Genomic DNA, 16360 nt, shown 5'->3' with positions numbered 1-16360 from the left:
TGGGGACCCAGCAGTGTTTTCCTAGCTTGTTTTTTCTTACTGGGAGGTGTCATGAATATGGCCTCCTGGGAGACACTTAGCACAGACTATGACCTAGATGCTTTTATCTGACCTGTACTGCTGCATCTGTCCAATTAACGGTGGCCCTTGGCGGAGTTATAAATAGCATCTGCCTCATGGGTCATTATAGTACATATCCTTCCACTGCATGGTGTGGTTCTGAGAGGCAGTGTCCAAACAAGCTGCTCTGTTCCGTCAGCACGTATAAAGCTGAGGGTAAGAAAGCAAATCACCACCTTTTCTATTGGTAGATTGTATTTGAATGAATTTAAATAAGCGCATCTGAACTTGCCTACGAAGGACCATAATAGTTCTGTGGGTAATCCATCAATAACGTAAAAATGAATGTAACACACTTTTGCTTACATAAAATGGGCTCGATCTAATCCTATGTTGGCACCAAAGCTGTAACTTTTGTAGTGGTGAGGCACTGGAACAGGTTGCCCAGGGAAGTTGTGGATGCTCCATCCCTGGAGGTGTTCAAGGCCAAATTAGATGGGGCTTTGAGCAACCTGATTCAGTGGGAGGTGTCCCTGCCCACGGCAAGGGGGTTGGAAATGGATGATCTTTACAGTCGCTTCCCGCTCAAACCATTCTGTGATTCTATGAGATCAGTGTGTTTAACCTGGAGAAGAAGAGGCTGAGGGGCAGCTTCATTGCTCTCTACAACTACAGAAGAGAAGGTTGTAGGGAGGCGGGTTTTGGTCTCTTCTCCCATGTAACAAGTGATAGGATTGAGAAGAAATGGCCTCAAGTTGTGCCAGGAGAGGTTTAGGATGGATATTAGGAAAAAATTCTCTACTGACAGAGCGGTGAAGGATTGGAACAGGCTGCCCAGGGGAAGTGGTGGAGTCTCCATCCCCGGAGGTGTTCAAAAAGCATGTAGACGTGGCACTTTGGGACACGGTTTAGCGGGCACGGTGGTGTTGGGCTGATGGCTGGACTGGTTGATCTTAGAGGTCTTTGCCAACCTTAATGATTCTTTGATTTCATTCGATGAGGAACGCAAGCAGTGAGATCTTTGGCTTTAAAAATTAAAAAAAAAAAGGCTTCTGATGTCGTAATCTCGTGTGACAAGAGCAAAGAATCTTGTAAACTCTCTCTCATCAGCATACCCCTCCCCCCCCACTTCCCCGGGCTCAGCTCCGGCGCCCCGAGGCCACCCCCGCCCGAGGAGAGAGACCCGGGGCTGCGCTGCGGCAGGAACCGCCTCCCCCGGGCAGGGGCCAGCCTTCCCTTCCCCGCCCCTGCCCCTGCCCCTTCCCCGCCCTGCCGCCGCCCTTTTGCTTTCGCTTTGCCGCCGGCTGCGCCGCCGCTCGGCCATGGAGAACAGCGCCGTCTACAACGAGACCACCGAGCCGCAGGTCAAGGCGCCCCGACGGCCCCTCGGCTGCACCGCGCGGCGCCTGCGGGGGTGGCGCTTGCCGCTCAAAGCGCTGCAAGCGGTGAGACCCCAATGCCCCCTGCCTCCTCCTCTCCCTCCTCCTCTTCCTATTCTCTCCCCCTCTCCTCTTTCTCCTTCCTCCTCTTCTTCTCCCTCCTCCTCTTTCTCCTTCCTCTTCTTCTTCTCCCTCCTTTTCCTTCTCCCTCTCCTTCCTCCTCTTTCTCCTTCTTATCTCTCCTCCCTCTCCTTCCTTTTCCTCTCCCTCCTTTTCCCTCCTTCTCCCTCCTCCTCATTCTCCTTCCTCTTCTTCTCCCTCCTTTTCCCTCTCCCTCTCCTTCCTAGTCTTTCTCCTTCCTCCTCTTTCTCCTTCCTCTTCTTCTCTCTCCTCCCTCTCCCTTCTTTTCCCTCCTTCTCCCTCTCCCTCCTCATTCTCTTTCCTCTTCTTCTTTCCCCCCTTTTCTCTCTCCCTCCTCCTCTTTCTCCTTCCTCTTCTTCTCCCTCCTCCCTCTCCTTTCCCTCCTTTTCCTCTCTCTCCCCCTCCTTCCTCCACTTTCTCCCTCTTCTTCTTCTTCTCCCTCCTCCCTCTCCCTCCTCTTTCTCCTTCCTCTTCTTCTTTCCCTCCTTTTCCCTCTCCCTCTCCTTCCTCTTCTTTCTCCTTCCTCCTCTTTCTCCTTCCTCCTCCCCCTCTCTCCTCTCCCTCCCCTCGCTGCAGCCCGGGCTGTCGCTGCTGGCACGGTGACCGTGTCCCCTCCGTCCGTGCGGCTCGGCGCTGCCCCTATCCCTGAGCGGAGCCGGCACCTCCCGCAGCGGGGCGGGAGGGGTCGAAAGTCCCCGGGAAGGGGGGAGGGGATGGATGCGCGCCGGGATGGCCCCTGATGGCCAAAAGTCTGGCTTTGCTCTGGGGGGTGAGCTTGTGTGATGACCTTCAGCTGCCTGAAAGGAGGTGGTAGCGAGGCGGGTGTTGGTCTCCTCTCCCAAGGAACAAGCGATAGGAGGAGAGGGATGGCCTCAAGTTGAGCCAGGGGAGGTTTAGGCTGGATATTCCGAAAAAATTCCCAAATGACAGAATGGTGAAGCATTGGAACAGGTTGCCAGGGAAGTGGTAGAGTCTCCATCCCTGGAGGAGATGAAAACACAATGTGGTGTTTAGCAGGCACGGTGGTGCTGGTCTGACGATTGGGCTGGATGATCTCAGAGGTCTTTTCTAACCTTAAGGATTCTATGATTCAGGGCAATCCCCCGCAGTTTAAAAGTTAGCTCTTCAGTGGCCGAGGGCAGGCTGGGGGAGGCAGCGGTGCCACGACTTCAGGGAATGACTTATGTCAGTCAGGAAAGGGCTCTCTCCACCAGAAACCCTGACTTCAGGCATAGCAGAGGCAGTGCCCACCTGTGCTGTTGGTCACTAAGTCTGCGTAGACTTTTAACTCATCTACAAAGCAGACATGATGTCTTACAACACCGTCACTGCCACAGGTTCAGATTATTTTATGGTGGGGAAGTAAGAGGCTTATTCCTTTTTCCTGTTCCAGCTACAGGAACAGGTGCTGACATGTGATGGTTGTGTGCGTCGTGCAACCAAGGCTTGGTGCTGCAGCCAGCATCGTTCAGCTGCTTGTCATTGTTGTGGTTTTAAACCAGAGGTAAACCTCAGAGGAAATTTAGTATTTTCTTCTGAGGGCCCTTTTGGGTGAACCTCAGGGTAGGGCAGTAGAACCAGGAAGGGATATCTGGGTCTTCAGATCTAGACCTCGCTCTCCTTCTGCCCCTGCAGCTTATCATGCTGTACTGTCCGTGCTAAGCTGAGAGAGTTGGGGTTGTTCAGCCTGGAGAAGAGAAGGCTCCAGGGAGACCTTACAGTGGCCTTCCAGGACCTGAAGGGGCTACAGGAAAGCTGGGGAGAGACTGTTTACAAAGGCTTGTAGTTATAGAACTAGGGGCAACGGGTATAAACTGGAGAGGTGCAGATTTAGACTAGACATAAGGAAGAATTTCTTCACCATGAGAGTGGTGAGGCACTGGCACGGGTTGCCCAGGGAAGTGGTGGATGCCCCATCCTTGGAGGTGTTCAAGGCCAGGCTGGATGGGGCCTTGGGCAGCGTGATCCAGTGGGAGGTGTCCCTGCCCATGGCAGGGGGTTGGAACAAGATGATCTTTAAGGTCCCTTTCAACCCAAACTATTCTATGATTCTATGATTCTCCTGTGACTTGTAGAAAATTGCACCACAAATGTGCAGTGTTGATGGTGGCTTATTGTATGAGACGTTGCAGAGCATCACTTCATGTTGGGTAGTCTTGTACCCACCAGGAAATAAAAGGCTTATATTCTGCCTGCTTTTTATTATTTTTGTCATTCCTGAACACTTTCAGCAGTTGGGTCCTGATTCAGATTCCTGTTTGTTCTGCATTTGGCCATGGGCTCTTCCAAAATGCACTGGTTTGACTGCTGAGAAGGGTGTGATGAGCATCATTCTGAAGCACTGGCAGGGAGGTAGTGAAACTGACAGTAGGAAAGGGCAGTCGAGTGTAAATGTGTGTCAGGGTACATTTTCTAGCCAGCAAAATGGGTTTTTTAGTCAGCTGTCTCATGCTTATGGGAATTGTAGGTGATTTCCAACCATTTCTCATTACTTCTCTACGGCAGAAAAGAGGATGTTTGGTTTTTAAAGTTCATCTTGCACTCAGTCAGACCTCTCAACCAGAAACATAAGAGTCTTAAGTGCTGGTGAAAGTAGTGTTAACGCTGCCAAAAATAATGTTTTTGCGAAGTGTTTAAAAAAATCACAAGAATGCTTTAGATAAAGAAATGTAATAGGACATAAACTTTTACTGCATCTGGAGATTATTAAAGATCTGCTGGCTGTTGTTCACTGTTCACAGTTCATTTATATAAGTAGGTTCACTGACTAAAATAAACTATTACATGTGCAAATTTACTGGTGTACCAAAGCCTTAAACTGTTTACTTGGGCAGAGGCATTATCTAAAAAGCTTTCTCGGTAGGAGAAAGGAAAAGTATGATTATTCTAAACAGGATGGGTAGCTGCTTGGTATACCCCTAAAGATTTAGTAGTTTATGTCCTGTACCTATCCTTCAACGAGAGGTAAAAGAAAATGGAATTACAGTAGCTCACCCTCCTAATTTCCGACAGTTTTTTCCCTCCTTTTTCTATCCCTTAACCAAAATGCAGAGATTTTGAAGCTCTTGGTCAAAATGCTTTAAAGAAGCACCAGAAATTACTGGCGAGCCTCAGTATCTCCAGTAAGATACGTGTTTCCTGTTTTGGGAAAGTGTTGATTTTAGGGAATGCCAGTGACTGTGATGACCATTAACATCTACGAGCCTTGCGTTACAATAGTGATTGGGAGTTGTTATTGGGATTATGCACTGATAATCACTTGTGTGGACTGCTCAATAGAGTATTGCACTTGAAAAATCAGCTGTCTTCATTATAGAAGTAATCAAGTAGTTTGCAAGATATAGCGAAATCACCTGCAGAACACTGGCTTCTAGACCTTAGAAGCGCTTTCCTTCTGATTAATAGTGGCATACTTTGTAACCTTAGCATGTCTTATTAAAGCTTTTTGGGCAAATGAAATAAGGAAAATGTAATTGCCAAAAGGATAGTGGGAAGGCATGCTTATTACAGGGTTTTCTAGAGGGTTTTTTTTTTGTATATAGGTAAAATGTTTTTGTTAGTTCATGACTGGTTCAAATTCTGCAGAAAGGTAAATGGCACAGTGCATATTGTGCCAAGATTGAGGTAGAAATGAATTCCTGTCATACTTGTCATCAACTATTTTTTTACTTTAACAAAAGTGCCCTAACTGGAAAGGAAAATTGTAATTCAACGTTAAACATCTCTTTTTCTGAGCTGTTCACTTCCTATAGCAGCTCTCATTGTGGAGACTTACAGAATTCATATGTGCCCCCACCTGAACCAGAAGATTTTGTACTGGGAATACCACTGTTGAGCAATTTCACGAGCCTGTTGGAAAGTTCATTAAACTGCTTTATTTTCATAGCATTCTTTTGTGGCCTTTCACTTATTAAATCTAGAAACTTGACACTTGTGTAGAAACTTCCAGCAGTAATGTCGATAAATCATTTCTTGCTTGTAAGAGACAGGTGAAGATGCTTCATTTCAGATGTACACATGAACAAATAGGACTAATAATTAAAAAAGAAGTTAAAAACTGCATCTCCAATGATGCTTTTCCCTTTACAACACAGAGGAAAGCAAGCAGTATATAGTGAGAGGTGTGGCTTTTCCTGCAGGAACCAGCGAGCCAGGCTCTGAACTCGAGGGAAGGTGGCTGTGTCTGCAGGTGTTACCCTGGACTTCAGGGTGAAAGAACATCTGCCTGGAAAGTTTAGTTCTCCAGAAAATGAGAAACATATGAGCTCCGCCCTCTTCACTCCTTATTGATGGCTCAAGCAAAAGAAGTAGTGATATTCTGAGTATCAACTGCTAGGGATTCTCCATGGGATCAGTGTGGAGAAGGCAGATATAAAAATATAACAGATGGAGCTTGGCCTCTTAATGTAAGCTGGTAGAGGTCTGCAGTCATCCCAGGACTAGCACTGGCTGATGAAGGTGGATCTCTGGCAGAACAGTTCTTGAGAAACTGAATGAAATGCAGAATCCCCCTGCTTGTTTAAAGCAGCTCGTGTATTTCTACTGTATCTAATAGTGGGACGTTACTAAAATGCAGATGAATAATAGAGATGATAATCTTCTGAAAAAAAATCTTGCTATGTTATATAGCTGTAACTAAATAAACAGAAGTAAGGAACTACTCTTTCAGTAGTATTTAAAACTATTCTGGTTTCACAATAGGACAACAGAGTAGTCTCTTTTGTTTCTTGTAGTGATATCAAGAAGCAAGTTAAGAAACCCAGGCAGAACTCTCTGGCCGCTTATAAACATGCTGCTGATACACTTTGATTAAAGTTCTTCAAGACAAAGTTTATTTAATTATGTACTTTATTTTGTTGTTCAGCTTATTATTAAAAAAATTGAATATTGACTTGGACAAGTCCCATACAAGACTCCACTTAGTAAATCTTATTTGTGTAATGCTCAACCTTTTATAGCTACTCTTTGAGTGGGATTTTTTTCTACTTGTTTGTACAATCAACAGAGAGGGATTTTTCAGTTGTTTAGGTCATTTATAGTTATCTGGGCTTATAATTTCCTTTATGGGCAGGTTTATGTACTTTCTGTTCTATTTTATCCTAGTTGAAAGACATGGCATTCAGTTTCCAGTGCTCATAAGAAGAGCAAGAAACATACATATACATGAAAACATACCTGACACTTCAGCTGACCTTGTGAAAAGTGTGAAATTGAAAGTTGTTGGGTGCAGCTGTAAGAAAATCTATTGAAATGCAATAAAATACTTATAAAGTGGAAACTCAGAGTTCAAAACATTCCTTGGACAGCTCTTGTAGTCACTGCTTTAGGTGCGAGGGCTGAGAAGTTTGCCTTGCCAGCTACTGTGGGAGAGAAGGGAAGTATGTGCAGGCCTGATAGTAATATTGCAGTTTCCCAGCTCAGATTCTTTTCCCTTTCTGAGATCCTGTTTACTTTATGTAATTGCAGGGTATTCAAAGTATGATGCTTTGAAACACCCATCTGAGATATGGTATAGTGAGTGGGATTTACAGTTCCCAGGTGCAAAATTGCTATTCTTATTTTTACTGTCAGAAACCTGAAACTGAAGGTTGGTGGTTGTTTTCCAAGAATAAGGTGCAGATGAAGCATCTGCAGTTGCTAATAACTGGAAAAAAAACAATTCTGATTTTTAGAATTTGATTTTTATTTTATTTTTTTAAGAACTGTCAACCTCCATGTATTCTTATTAAAAATAGGGTCGTCATCCTTGTATCAGTCTCAATTTTATGAAGAAGTCTGATTCCTATAGTGATTTTGTTTCAATTTGGTGAACAAATTACAATGTGGATCTATAATCCTGTATCAACATTATGTGATGAAGGAAACTAGCAAGAAAAGTGAGAGGGCATTTAAATAAAGCAATATTATTTCTTGTACAGTAAAATAGCAGAAAATCCAGCAGCAGATGGATGGTTACTGTAAAGGAATTAACTTGTGTTCTTTCCTCCAAACGTACTGAGGTGGGAAGGTGAACGTAAGTTTCTGCATAGATCAAACACTACTCAACATAGCTTAAACATAGTTTAGAGTTTTGGTTCCTAGAAGTATGGCTGAGCTTCTGTCCTTTCTTGGGGGGTCATAAGCACTTGAGCTGTTAGCTGCGTGCTCTTTCTCTGAAGTTCATGAAGGGAGGCAACGTCACCTGTAAATTTTCAGTCGTAGCTGACTGTGTCAGTGCCATCCAGTTTCCTCCTCTGCCCTCAGTCCAAATGCATTTAAAATTAAATGCAGTTGTAAGTAGTAAGCAACAGCATTTTTGTTTGCTCTGAGCTGGATGTGTCCTGTCCGTGCAGCCTGCTTTGTCTGCTTCCAACTGACACTTGCACAAAACCACAAATAAGGAGTCTTGACTGTCTAATCAAGAAGCCTGCATTTGGTGGTGTGTGCTCAGCTAACCTGAGTGCAGCTTATTGACCAGCTTGAAGAGCAAGTGTAAACCATGTCACTATATCATTATTTCAGCCTGTAAGAATATAATGAAGATTTTCCTTACAGCTGTCTTTCATTAATGTTCATATCAGAGACATCTATTTGCTGAAGTTATTAGAGACTTGACCCAACTTAAGCATGTTATTGGGGTTGTTCGGCCTGGAGAAGAGAAGGCTCTGGGGAGACCTTAGAACAGCCTTCCAGTACCTGAAGGTGCTGCAGGAAAGCTGGGGACGGCCTGTTTACAAGGGCATGGAGTGATAGGATGAGAGGGGATGGCTTTAAATTGGAAGGGGAAAGATTTAGATCAGACATTAGGAAGAAATTTTGCACAATGACGGTGGTGAGGCACTGGCACAGGTTGCCCAGGGAAGCTGTGGCTGCCCCATCCCTGGAGGTGTTCAAGGCCATGTTGGATGGGGCCTTGGGCAGCCTGGTCTGGTGGGAGGTATTCCTGCCCATGGCAGGGGGAGTGGAACTGGATTATTATGAAGGTCCCTTCCAACCCAAACCATAATATCATTCTATGATTTGTTTGCAGATTCTCTCTCTTGTGGCCGTTGTCTGTGAAGAAATTGTGGAGGTTTGTATCAAGTGTGAAGGCCTTTACTTCTTTGAATTCACAAGCTTCAGTGCCTTTCTTTTGAGCCTCCTGATCCTGGGCGTGTATTGCACTCAGGTGTATGAAACACTCGGTGAAGATAAAGTTCAGAAAGTGGTAAGTATTTTTTTTTTTTAAAACAAGCTATTTCTTGCAAGGGCTTAAAGACTACTGTGGAGTAAAAAGGCTATGCAGAGTGAATGTCCTTTTCTTCTTTATTTAAAGGGTAGATAAAAGTAGCTTATAGTTAAAAAAAGGAGTCTACTTTGAGAAGCCTTTTTGTATTGACAACTTTTCCAAAATTGTGTTCGTTACCTCCAGGATTTTAGGACTTGTGTGAAATTCCTTCACAGAGACTAATGCTACTGTGTAGTCATTGCATGTATGTTTGTATACCAAACACAGTTTACTGCCAGCATGATAGTTGCAGTTTGCCTGTTTACGGTATTTGTTTTCCTGCGTGTAGCCTACCTGCTTTTTCGTAATAATCATCACTCATTACACTTTATGCTTTTATATTTTGGAAGATTCAACAGTGGCACAAAGTTGCTCTGTAAAGTCAATAGAATATTATACTGTCTTATCAGTCTCCCTATTTGTCTTCAGAGCAAACAGTGGGTTCTTTATGTGACAGTACAGATAAGGGAGTGTAGCAAGAGATTTGAATGGGCGTATTTACTTACACATTTCAGATTTCCTGTATGTTTCACGTAGGGAACAATACTAGCTTGGTTGATTTGAGCTTGAATTTGATTGTGAAAAGAAGTTAGATAAAATGAATGAAATACTTGCAGAAGACAAAAACCAAGGGAGTGTGCGATGCACACTCTTTTAGACAGATGATAATGTTAAATGTTGTTTGGAATGTAGTTATAAAATATGTTTACTGAAGCTTCCATTAGCATCGAAAGTTTCAAAGCATAAATTCACTGGCAGATTAGCTCAGCTGTTGTGATGCGTGATCTTTTTCAGTTAGTGTAGCTACAATTCTATAACATTCTTTTTTTATATTTGCAGAATTTTTGGGCCGTGCTAGCCATAGGTGTCTTTTTTCTGTTAGCATCTATAGTGCTTGCTGCGACCATCTCTGGAACTGCTGTTGAAAAATCTGCATCTGTAAGTCTTAAAATTGCACGATTTACTTTGTATTTATCTTGCACATTAATTTCTCTGCCTTCTAAACTTCACTCGATTTGCAGGGAAGAAACTGGGCAGGGAATAGAACTTAGTGCATTGCAGTGTTTCAGGAGTAATTAGCTATCTCAGACCTTCCAGAAGCTACCTTAGGAAATCCAAAGAGCAGACATTCCTCGGGATTACTGGAAAGCTCTGCATGCACTTGCAGCTCCCCAGCACTTGCAGCTTGCTTCTGGGTTCCTAAGACTTCACTGCCTTGGCTCAGTATTGCTCCCTGTCGCCTGTCACTGTTTGGACATTGCCATCTCTCACAAGCATATGGGGAGACTACTGACTTGCGGAGGCTGCAATAAGAGCAGCAGTTTCCTCAGTGACAGAAGTAGAAGAGCGACAGGGTGTGCTGAAGAGCCACTGAAGAGGCTCGGAACAAGGCACTGAAGAAGCTTTGGGATGCTGTGGGTGTCATAATTCCTCACTCATTTGGAAATTCTTTTGAATAACCTTGGAATTATGAATACATGAATTTAAAATATTTTGATTTTATTCTCAAATGAGAAAAAATGATTTAGAAAAGAAAGCAAAATGATTCATTTCCCAGACAGCATGACCTATTAGAGTTACTTGATGACCTATTAGAGTTACGCTTTTGTAAGTCGTCTTCTGGGACGTTGATATATTCAGACCTAATGGTTTGATTACAAAGTCTTTAATGTTTTTTTCTGGAGCTGGAAAAACAAAACCTATTGTGATTTAAGACTTACTAGTGTCAAATTGCTTTGGGGCAAACCAGTCAGGTAAAATTTAGGTAGAATTTAGAATGATGCACATGTTTCTTTCCTTGTTTGAAAGAAGCTGCTGAAACCAGCCATCTCCTTAACACTATCTTGCACTGACTAGTAATGAAATGTCATTAACAAAATGTCATTTCATCCCCCCTTGCAGACCCAATAAGAACTTGCTTAGGCTTTGCAGATTTTATTTCCCTTCATCTTCCATGTGTTACTACTTTTCCTTTACTCCCTTTAATGAGCATCTGTCTCTTGGATAAATATTCTGATATACCACCACTTCTTTAATAATTAATTGTTGCAATAAAGCTAATATACTTTTGCTATTAGGGGCTGTTTAGAACATTATAGGAGTCACACACATTAAGAGACTGAGAAATTTAAAAACTTTTGCATTAAATGTGCTAGAATTATGATTTCTGATCTGTTTCTAATTTAAGTGAAACTACTGATTTAAGGGGGACTGTGATCTTAATTTATAAGCATTGTTAACGTATGTAAATAGTTCAGCAGATCTCTCCAAACAATGTTAGAATACTGATAATGTTTGTACATTTTAAAGTCATATACACCTTTCACTTTCGCAGGTGTTCGGATTTCTTGCAAGTGGTGCATTTTTAGCTGAATTTATTGTAGAATATTTTCACAATCGGAAACAAAACGTCAGTGGACGCCCTGAAAATCCTGCCAACACTCAGAGTGCCACAGAAAATCAGCCTTTGAATAAGCAAAGCTAACTTTCTGGATTTTTTTTTTTTTTTTTCTGAATGGAGCAAACTAAAATGAACTTTTAATGCACTGTAGGTAACAACTTCTGTCTCTTCATTCTTACCAATTTTGTATGCATTGCTCATCACAATTTTTTATAGATCCTTAGGTCAAGTAATGGCATCTTGAGCATCATATGCTAAGGTTACTGGTCCTGCTTAATAACTGGTCCTGCCACCCATGCAGGTGAAATACACTAAAAACACTTGTGTCCGAATACATTAACTTAAGGACAACAGTGATTTTGATTTTGATAGAGGTGACTAATAAAGGTTACTGTGTGATGCATACATTTTTAGTGATACCTTAAAGATATTTTCTGTATAAATGGACCAGATATTTCTGTTACAAGTTATGAATTAGTAGAGCAAATATCAGTTTTGTACACACTGGTCAAGCTGTGGATGTAAAAGGGATACCTAAATGGACCCTTACAGAAATGCTTATCCTTACGTAAGGGGTTTTGTTTTGATTACTCATATGTCTCAGTTCTGTCTGTGGAGATCAGTTTAATGGAGTACCGAGTGTGGGGGTTTTATGGGGACAGTAATGTAATGGTATATTAAGGATATAATTTTGTACCCCATGAATGTCAGCGTTTGGACTTGTATGCCAGAATCTTCTTTCCAATTGTTTTGGAAGCTGTAGAAGTTGCAGGAAGAAAGCTGAAAAGCCAGCTGTGAGGAGAAAAATATAAAGAATAAATATTTTCATGAAGTAACCCAAAAGTGGCAATCTGAACATCAATGGATTAGATGTTAGAGCACATTAGTACTGTCCTGATGAATATTACTTGCAAAGTCGATACCATATGGAGCTTGTTTACGCATAAATAATGTTAAATTTTGGCAAAACGGTCATGGACCACACCATTTTCTTTGTTTATAAATATGCCACTAGCTTGAGACTTCTTGCTGCTGACTAGCTGAGTTGGTAAACAGGTAAATAAGCACTTGTACCTTTGATTTGTCTTAAAAGTGACAGGCTGTAAGACTGCAAGAAACAACTGATGCAACACGTATCAGACAAGTGATGGATGTATCAGACCAGATGTTGATGGCTGTAAAAGAAATGAAGTAGTGAAAAGGCATTTTTCAGATGCCAGAGGTAGAAGCAAGACTGCTAGACCTCACTTAAGATGAAAGCCTTCAAAAGTAGAGCAAATTGCTGTAAGCCAGGAGATGTTCCAAAATACCAAAGCAAACGAGAAAAAGCTGATTGTGCAAAAAACAATTCCTGTCTGAGTGCTCATGACATGTGCTATATCTTCCAGGCATTAACTCCATTTCATCAATACCGTAGCCTGACAATTTATAGCCCTGTAACCTGTTGTGGCAGCAATGAGACTAAGCCCTCCAGAAACTGGCTGGGCAGGCTGTATTTGGAAAAGGATGAGGAAGCTGTTCTAAGACGAAAGACTGTAAAAGAAGATCAGAGTTCTTTTTAGTGCTGCCACTTGTTGATGAATGTGAGTTTGTGATGTTCTCTCTCTAAACTCCAAGGCTTAAGCCTGACACTACACTGCTTGGAGGACGTAAAATTTTGATGGGTGGTGTGAAGCATCAAGTTTAAGCTGTAGCTTGGTTTCAGAGCCATGCATAAAAGACCTCATTTCCATCATAGAATTTCCTGCTTTGTTAAGAAGAAATGCTCTTTGGACTGGCATTTTTCTGGGTTTTTTTTCCTTTTTTTTTACCCCTGTATTTATTAGTGTTCATTTGCACTAAAACCTGATCTCAGTCTAAGTGTAGGGAGCTTGCTGTAGCTGTCTCTGAAAACTGGGTAGATTAGATACTTTTATTTACAAGCAATGTTACCGATTATAAGAAACTTGTCATATCTCTGCTATGATTTGCAATGTCTTACTTCAGGGATTGTGTCCATATCTATGATTAACATTCTAAGGGAGGGTTGAGAGATTTTTTTAATTGCCCAGGATTCCACTGAATTTGTTTTCACATTAAAATGTCTGTAGTCTCTAAATCTTGATCTGTAATTAAAAGCTGTAAATATACTGTAGGAGTAAGAATGTGCTGCTAATATTTATTAAGCAATGCAATACCATGATGGGACTTTTATCTTGAGGTAATTTTTCTTGTAATTTTTCTCAGGTTAAGAATATGTGAAGAGAGTTCTGGGTTTTGGTTGCTTTTTCTATAGACTTTTGCCCTCCTGAGTGCTTTGTTATTGTTGTCCGCTCCTGACTTGGAGATACTGGTACTGAAAAGGATATGTAAAGTATCTGTAGAGTCATCTCTCTGCCTTGACCTCTCTTGACCTGTCTATGATAGCTACTGCTGATAACTTCACAGAGAAACTGAAATACAGAGCAAGTTATTTTTATGAAGCAGTGCCACAAGGAGCTGGTGTCAGAAGAAGCGATTCTGACAAAGATGTCCTGACTGCTATTAGGCCTTTTTGAAACAAATACTGCCAACCTTTGCAGAACGGTTTGATGGATCCTCCTACTACATACCCGCTGGCATCCCTGGCACGTCTGGGTTTTTTAGAGTGACGGAGTTTTGACATATTTTTCATTTTCATTTTAGCTGTTCCGAGTAAGTAGTTTATACCCATTCTCTCACCAACTGACTCATCCACGTATAGATTTGAGGATCAGGTTCCATCTCTGACCGAAAGGGACACAAGCATTTCCATTAGCTAATGAAAATGACAAACAATAGTCTTTGGGAAACTGGTTAGTTGTTTCCCTCTGTGTCACAGGAGATTACTAATAGGAGAGTCCTGCAATTCTTTACAACAATGCGTATTGCTCCACTCCAGATACTGTTTATCTGCCATTAATCTGTCACATAGCAGTTAAATGCTACAAGCAAGTCACATATTGGTTAGAAGTTTAAGGCAATTGCTAAATTATTGCTTTCAATCCAGTTATTGGCTAACAAAGCAGTTTCTGCATGGTGGTATATATTATAGTAGGCTGCATAGCAGACTTGTAAGTATGAGATGTTCTTTTTGTTCTGTTTTCAGATGGTCAAGGAGCAGGTTTGCTAGTGCGTATGCTGTTCTCTGGTTCTGTGAAGTTGTTTCTTTAACTGCTTTATCAGCTTCCTAAGATAAAGGGGCAGGTGTGTGTCCCTCCGAAATCCTCTGCCCTCCCAGGCTAGGTGGGGGAAGAGACTCCCTTGGGGCTGCACGGACTGGTCTCCTGCAGTCCTGAAATACCCCCTTTGATGCTTCTAGTTTCAGATTCAGGCTTTGAATGTGTCTGTCTTTTAATTAGACTGATCCCAGAGGATGGTGTTGGAGCTGGATTAAACGTCTGGTTTTGCAGGAGCTCTGAACGTGCGGTTGGATGTCTCTTACCCCTCCCATGCCCTGTCAGCAAAGCGGTTTGCTTGTTTCCCAGCCTGCTTCTGATGAAGTCAGCCTACTTTATTTAAACTAGCTATTCAAATTGCTTACATTAAGGTGGCTGATTTTGACTGAAGTGAATTAGGGATTGTTCAGGGGAGTGGTGGGAGCTCTGGCAGAAGTGCTGTTACAATTAACTGTCTTAAATTTCTTCTTCTGTTTGCAAAGTAACCATCTCTGTAGCATCTTAACTGGTAGTAAAACCTAGGGAAGAAAGCAGCTGGCCCCGTACATTTCTCTGGGGATTATCTTCTCCCTTTTTCACTGTGGTGTTTGGCAGTGGCGTTGAGAGCCTGCTCAGACACATTAAAAGCTTTCCTCTTTTCCAGCTGAGCCCTTAATACTTAATGACTCTGCACCCACTTTCAGGTTTGGTTGACAGTGCCTTGAGAATGAGTGGAAAGGATTTTCCAGGATGTATGAGCAGTTGTTGTTAAGTGGCTGGATTGTGAGCTTCTGCTCTGAAAATCTGCATGGGCTTCATAAAGGTTGTGAATGTTACCAGTGCCCTTTGGTTCTAAATATGTGAAGGAGTTGTGCCTTAGTGCTTGTACTCTTTGCCTAAAAATAGCAGGGAAGGGTTGTGGTCTGTCACAATTAATTTTCACCTTTGCACCCTCCAACACAGTTCTCAGAGCTCTGCACGAGATATTTCTGCATAATGGCTATTGTGGTGATCCTTTTTTCAAACAGCTGCAATAAAAATACCAACCTTTCTACACTGACGGGAAATAGTTTGTGAAGTTTTTGAAAGGTTACATAAGATTGTAATGAATCAAGATGCTGGAGTGCCTTTAAGATCAAAATTTATCTTTGTTTTAGTCTATTGCTGTAAACATAAGCAGCTCTTTAGATATTAAATTTTCTGCTGTTCAGAACTATCTCACTTTTAGTACCTTTGAGAATTTAAGTGACTTTTAATGATTATTAAATCGAGATGATAATACAGTAGTTTTATATATATAAAATAAAAATTTTATACAGTTTTATTGCCAGTGTTGCCTTGAGTTTCCATTTAAATAATTTTGAAATGCTTAAATATTTTTTCCATTCTAAACCTGTGGTCTTTTTTTTAATGTATTACCCTTTTTTTAGTCTTAAGAACTTTCTAAAATGTTTTGTAATAATTTTTAAAATAAAATATTAGTAAATAACTGAAGCGTTTCTCATTGCTGCTGCTGCTAGGATTTAGTGTCGCTATGTAGTTCATTCAGAGCAACCCATAGGAAATAACATCATTCTTTGTTCCTGGTTTGGAGGAAGGAGCTTGCATTGTGTTTGCCTGTTACTGGGGAAGAGGGTCCAGCTTGCAAAGCTGGATATTCTCACTGCAAGTTCCCAGGAGGAAAGGTCTGTTAAGGTCAGCATTGCCTTTTTCCACAGGGTCCCACCAAACTAGTTTGCAAAAATCTTCATCCCTGCTGTGGTCTGTAGGTTACTGTGCAAATTGTGATTCAAGTGCTGCTTTCCTATCATGTTGATTAGTTGGAGCTGAAAAAAATAAAGTGCCAGACTTGTTAAAGGAAGGAGCAAAAGAGGCGTTAAGAGCAAATATTTTCCTCTGGTGTAGAAAAATGCAGGTGAGTTACTTGGTTGAGGGGGAGCCTCTAGGACTTTTAAAATGTTTATCTGATTGTCAGTGG

The 16360-nt window shown here is 41.9% G+C and overlaps 1 protein-coding gene across 1 annotated transcript; it reads left to right on the top strand.

Annotated features, from left to right (window-relative positions):
* Positions 1–1327: 1327 nt before the first annotated feature.
* On the top strand, positions 1328–15813 carry CMTM6 (CKLF like MARVEL transmembrane domain containing 6). Its single transcript, XM_054058506.1, has 4 exons — positions 1328–1505; positions 8590–8766; positions 9667–9765; positions 11162–15813. The coding sequence occupies exons 1-4, from the start codon at positions 1383–1385 to the stop codon at positions 11309–11311; spliced, it is 549 nt and encodes a 182-aa protein (XP_053914481.1). The 5' UTR covers positions 1328–1382; the 3' UTR covers positions 11312–15813.
* The last annotated feature ends 547 nt before the right edge of the window (positions 15814–16360 follow it).

The sequence above is a fragment of the Cuculus canorus genome, chromosome 2 (genome assembly GCF_017976375.1).
Source record: "Cuculus canorus isolate bCucCan1 chromosome 2, bCucCan1.pri, whole genome shotgun sequence".
Lineage (NCBI taxonomy): Eukaryota > Metazoa > Chordata > Aves > Cuculiformes > Cuculidae > Cuculus > Cuculus canorus.
This window is presented reverse-complemented; position numbering and strand designations above follow the sequence as displayed.

Excerpts from the sequence above, each read along its gene's own strand:
- CMTM6 (XM_054058506.1), top strand. The coding sequence starts at position 1,383 with ATGGAGAACAGCGCCGTCTACAACGAGACCACCGAGCCGCAGGTCAAG. Across the intron at positions 1,506-8,589 it reads CGCTCAAAGCGCTGCAAGCG|ATTCTCTCTCTTGTGGCCGT; the intron begins GTGAGACCCCAA and ends ATTTGTTTGCAG. Across the intron at positions 8,767-9,666 it reads AAGATAAAGTTCAGAAAGTG|AATTTTTGGGCCGTGCTAGC; the intron begins GTAAGTATTTTT and ends TTATATTTGCAG.